This window comes from Medicago sativa, chromosome 1 (assembly GCF_051527215.1).
Source record: "Medicago sativa cultivar Bolivia chromosome 1, Bolivia_mono, whole genome shotgun sequence".
In the NCBI taxonomy this organism is placed as follows: domain Eukaryota; kingdom Viridiplantae; phylum Streptophyta; class Magnoliopsida; order Fabales; family Fabaceae; genus Medicago; species Medicago sativa.
The window spans coordinates 53,934,008-53,939,717 of NC_140749.1; the positions used below are offsets into that span (position 1 = coordinate 53,934,008).

The 5,710-nt window shown below is 36.5% G+C and overlaps 1 protein-coding gene across 1 annotated transcript; it reads left to right on the forward strand.

Moving 5' to 3' along the window:
• Nucleotides 1-3,836: 3,836 nt before the first annotated feature.
• LOC146955391 (uncharacterized) lies at nucleotides 3,837-5,126 on the forward strand. Its single transcript, XM_085709484.1, has 2 exons — nucleotides 3,837-4,461; nucleotides 4,561-5,126. The coding sequence occupies exons 1-2, from the start codon at nucleotides 3,837-3,839 to the stop codon at nucleotides 5,124-5,126; spliced, it is 1,191 nt and encodes a 396-aa protein (XP_085565610.1).
• Nucleotides 5,127-5,710: the final 584 nt, after the last annotated feature.

Below are 5,710 nucleotides of genomic sequence, written 5' to 3' on the forward strand. Positions count from 1 at the left end.
CGAGTCAGGCCCTCTTCTTTTTTTTTATTTAATATTTATTTCCATCTTCCTTTTAAACGTTTTAATTAATTTTTGACTTTAATCTTTTAATCTTTTAAACATTTTAATTAATTTTTATTTAATAGGGTAGTTTGAACTTTTTTCCCCTTTTCTAAAAAATTTAAATGTTCAGTCGTGAAAAAAAAAGTGAGTCAAACGTTAATCAAATAGCCTTGACCTTTGACCTCCGAAAAATGACGCGACAAGGTACCTGAGCTAATGCCCATGATTCAGTATTTTTAGTGTAGGTTTAGTGTTTTGGTCCTTGGACCTTTACCTAGACAACTTCCCTCAAGGGACATATGTAGTCCTCAAGGGACAATTATGAGAAGATGAAAGTGCATGCAAACTTGTCGGTCCAGATTTCTTTAAGGCATCTTTATTCCACTATGGTCATGTGAGGTTTCCGTTTCACGGTCCTTATAAACTCATGATAAGAGCTATCTAGAACCTATCAAGCGTTGGGCCTTGGATTTGACCAAAAGAGTTATCCCCTAAACTGTTAGTTGAGGGAATCAAGTGATAACTTTTTCTTAAATTTGACTATGAGGCCCGACCTATTTGAGTCGCTTCACACATCATTTAGGTGCTCAAGCCTTCAGTCATAGTGTTGAGATCTTGGGGTCTCCAGTCCATGTACTATGATTTTGTCACATGAGGTCCAACTTAAGGTCTCCAGTCCATGTATCAAGAATTTATCCTTTTGGGGCACCGGTGAGAGTCAACGTAGGCGTATGTGCTACGTCAACTTTATTTTCACATGTAATGTTGTCAATGCGATTGTTGTCTTGAGTTGGGAACCCAATGTCTACCAGCCTCTTGGCCTTGAGCTAAGGCTAATGAAGGAATATTTTGAAGGTTCGAGGATGAACCTAAGTCCTAGAGAAAACAAATTTCGAGGCACGGGCATTATTCCCTCCTTTATTAATAGTCGAGGCTATTAGTCGTAGTTGTTAAAACTGTTGAAAACAAGATCTCATGGTTGACGTTGGGCTTTATTTTTCGGCTATATGTTGTTGGTATTCATGTCAGGTCTTTGTTATTAAGACCACTTACAATGGGTTATTGAATCCCATATTCAATATGTTTAAACCATTGGAGTGCCCTTGTTGAATATCACTTGGAGGAAAGAGATGATGAATTGATTCAATAAGTTGAATTGCTGTGCGGAAGGACACGTGGCGACGCGTGAATGGACCAAAATGGCGCGTGCATGTCACGCGCCGACAGGGGAGGTGAGCTGTAGGGAAAACGGTGGGAGAAAGAGAAAGTGATAAAAACAATGACATGTGGCTTGCTACGATTGGCTGCTTGGATTTTTATCTTCTTAATAATTTGGACTCGATTATTTCATTGCAAATAATTTTTTTTTTTTACCAAAATTCGTGATTTTTTTTTTCTCTATAAATAGAGACTTGGATCATTTCATTTGGACACAGAAAAAAAATCAAGTTTTTCACTATCTTAATCTCATTATTAGTCTTTCTTTTAAAGTTTTAGTCTTTGATTAGTGAAATGGATCCCAATAACAATCAATTCAACACCCAAAATTCTTCTTATTACTCATTTAGCTACCAAAATCCCAACAATTATCAACACCCAAATCAATTTCTCAACCAACATCCTTAAAACCCAAATCAATTTCCCAACCAATATCCTCAAAACCCAAATCAATTTCTCAACCAAAATCCTCAAAACATGCCTAATTTTCGTTTTGCCTCAAATTTCAATCACCATCCTCTGTTCCAAACAACTTTCATCCATATTCTAGATCTATGATGGGATATCCATCTCAAACACCCCCATTTAATGGTTATATGCCGATGATGAATGAAAATTTTCAGAGTCTTGGTGAATATCCTGAATTTTCATCACAAATAAATTGTGGTGGAATGACAAGAGACAATGAAGTCACTCCAGAGGATACAACTCCTAAGAGCAAGAAAAACCCCTAACCATCATGGAACACTGAACAAAATTTGGTGTTAATTAGTGGGTGGATAAAATATGGAACATCCAGTGTTGTCGGGAGAAACCAGACAAGTGAAGCATATTGGGGTAAAATTACTGAGTATTGTAATGATCATTGCTCATTCGATTCTCCACGCGATGTCATTGCATGCCGAAACTGTTTTAATTATATGAGCAAATTAATAAATAAATAAATGGGTTGGTGCTTATGATACCGCTAAGCGTCAGCAAGCAAGCGGTTGGTCGGAAGATGATGTTTTGGCAAAAGCCCAGGAAATATATGCATGTGGGAAGAATGGTAAATTTACTTTAAAGGAAGAATGGCGCGCTCTCCGTGATCAACCACGTTATGACAGTCAAGTGGGAGGAAATGTTGGCTCAGGTAGTAGTGGATCTAAGAGATCTCACGAGGACTCTGTAGGATCTAGTGCTCGTCCAATGGGAAGGGAGGCAACTAAAAAAAAGGAAAAAAGAAAAGCAAGGACGCTGGCTTGGAGGAGGTGGAAAAGGAGTGGGTTCAATTCAAAGAAATGAAGGTGCAAGAGATGGAACACTTTAAAGAGTACACCGAAAAAATGGAAAAGTACACCGCAGTGCAACAAGAGAAAAACAGATTGAAGAAAATGGACATGTACATAAAGTTAAGTTCCCAAGAGCATCTCGATGACAGGAAAAAAGATATTTTGGAAAACTTGGAGCGTGAGCTGTTTGGAAATTAATTTCACTAATATTTGTTTGTATTCGGTCAAAATTGTCAGTGTTGTCTAGTCCCCAGTGTTTACTTTAATAATTGTCAGTGTTGTCTAGTCCCCGTGACTTATTTCACAAACTATTTGCTTTAATAATTATGCATACTATTTGCCCCATGACTTATTTCACAAACTTTAATTTCCACCACACACTATCTCCATATACTATTCTATACGTGACTTATTTCATAATGGCTAAAATATGGTTTTAGTCCCTGCAAATATGCCTCGTTTTGATTTTAGTCCCTGCAAAAAAAAAATTTTGTTTTTGGTCCCTGCAAAATTTTTTGTTTTTGAAAATAGTCCCTGTAGGGACTATTTTCAAAAACAAAAAAATTTGCAGGGACCTTTTTAAAAAACAAAATATTTTGCAGGGACCAAAAACTACAAAATGAGTTCACTCATCATGTGACACGTATGCAAATCATCACAAAAATGGGGTCAGTGACTATTTTCAAAAACAAAAAATTTTGCAGGGACCAAAAACAAAATTTTTTTTTTGCAGGGACTAAAACCAAAACGAGGCATATTTGCAGGGACTAAAACCATATTTTAGCCTTTCATAATTATGCATACTATTTTCACATACTATTCTATACGTGACTTTAATTTCCACCACACACTATCTCCACTAGTTGTCAGTGTTGCTTCACCATCCGTGACTTTAATAATTATATCATCCGTGACTTTAATAATTCACATACTATTTGCCATTAATAATTATCTCCACTATCTCCACTCTCCACTATTTGTCAGTGTTGCTTTAAATAATTCACTCCAATATCATAAATCTCCCCGTGCTACTTTAATAATTCACTCCAATATCACAAATCTATTTGTCAGTGTTACATCCACTATTTGTCAGTGTTACATCCACTTTAATAATTCACTCCCCGTGCTTTAACAAACACTTTAATAATTCACTCCCCGTGCTTTAACTATTTGCTTATATATAGGGACTTGAATAACATTCATATCTACTTCCAAATATATTTGCCACTTGAATATTGTTTAAACTATTTCCTTTCTCAAATTGCATTCATATCTACTTCCAATATCTACTTCCAAACACTATCAATGGATCCTTTTGGTTTTGATATGGAAGCCTACTTCCAAAAACGTGATGATGAAGACACTTATATGGTCAACCGATTTATTCAGCGTCGAAAAAAACTAGAGGAAGGTAGTGGATCAGGTAGTGGATCTGGTAGAAGAAAATATTTAAATAGAGATCATGCAGCAGCTAACCAAAGACTCATTGACGACTACTTTGCCAATGAGCCTACATATGACGATGCAATGTTTTGTCGTCGGTTTCGGATGCAAAAACATGTTTTCCTTCGAATCGTTGGAGACCTTTCAAGTAGTGATAACTACTTCACCCAGCGAGTTGATACCACCAACAAAGAAGGTATATCACCCTTAGCAAAATGTACCACAACAATGCGAATGTTAGCATATGGTGTGGCAGCAGATGCGGTCGATGAATACATCAAAATAGGAGGTACTACAACATTGGAGTGCTTACGTAGATTCTGTAAAGGAATCATACGATTGTATGAGCAAGTGTACTTGAGAGCACCAACCCAAGATGACCTTCAAAGAATACTCCATGTTAGTGAAATGCGGGGGTTCCCAGGGATGATCGGGAGTATTGACTGCATGCACTGGGAGTGGAAAAATTGTCCTAAAGCGTGGGAAGGTCAATTTACTAGGGGGGATAAGGGAACCACCACAGTTATTTTTGAAGCAGTTGCATCTCATGATCTATGGATCTGGCATGCCTTTTTTGGATGTCCAGGAACGTTGAACGATATCAACGTTCTAGACCGATCACCGGTGTTTGATGATGTGGAACAGGGAAAGACTCCAAGGGTGAATTTCTTTGTGAATCAACGTCCCTATAATATGACATACTATCTAGCTGATGGTATCTACCCTTCTTATCCAACTTTCGTTAGACTTCCTCAAAGTGAACCCGATAAGTTATTTGCAAAACAACAGGAGAGTTGTCGAAAGGACATCGAACGTGCTTTTGGAGTGCTTCAAGCTCGATTTAAAATCATCCGTGAACCAGCTCGCTTGTGGGACATAGCCGATTTGGGTATCATCATGAGGTCATGCATCATATTACATAATATGATTGTTGAAGATGAAAGAGATACATATGCTCAACGTTGGACCGATTTTGAGCAATCTGAGGGAAGTGAATCTAGTACACCGCAACCATACTCGACCGAGGTGTTACCCACCTTTGCAAATCATGTGCGTGCTAGATCCGAGTTGCGTGATCCAAATGTTCATCACGAATTGCAAGCAGATCTCGTGAAGCACATATGGACAAAGTTTGGAATGTTTCATGATTGAAGATGATTTGTATCGGACTAAATAAATTAGTTGTGTTTTCTGTGCTTGTTTGTTGTCTTGTATTTTAAGCTATTTGTGTGTCGCGTGCTTAATTTGTTGTATTGCATTTTAAGTTAAGAAAAAAAATTATTTAAATAAATATTGTTTTTTAAAAAAATTAATTGTATTATTTTAATTTAATTTAAATCGATAATTATAATTTTATGTAATTATAAAAACAAAAATTAAATAAGAATAAGAAATAAAAAGTGGTGGGGTAGGGTGTTGAATGTTTACCATTGGAGTGGTAAAAATTGAATGAGTGTTGAATTAAGTGAGAGAAAATGACGTGGAGTGTTGAGAATTGAAAAAGTGAGTGTTGAAGGTTATTGAATTTTTTTTCCCATTGTACATGGTCTAATAGCTTTAAGTGTTTTTCCTCACTTTCCAATGTTTGACACTGACCCTGGTGAAGGGAATTTCGCATGGATATTTATTGCCTTAACTATTTATGTAAGACCCCAATAATTTATATACAGTACCTTTTATTATATACATCCTTCGGTCACTAATATAAGCAAAAATTCACTTTTTAGATACATTCA

What these genes read in the sequence shown, in the direction of transcription:
- LOC146955391 (XM_085709484.1), top strand. Translation starts at nt 3,837, where the DNA reads ATGGATCCTTTTGGTTTTGATATGGAAGCCTACTTCCAAAAACGTGAT. An exon ending in TTGTCCTAAAGCGTGGGAAG is followed by an intron (nt 4,462 to 4,560) that starts GTCAATTTACTA and finishes TTGGATGTCCAG; the next exon opens with GAACGTTGAACGATATCAAC.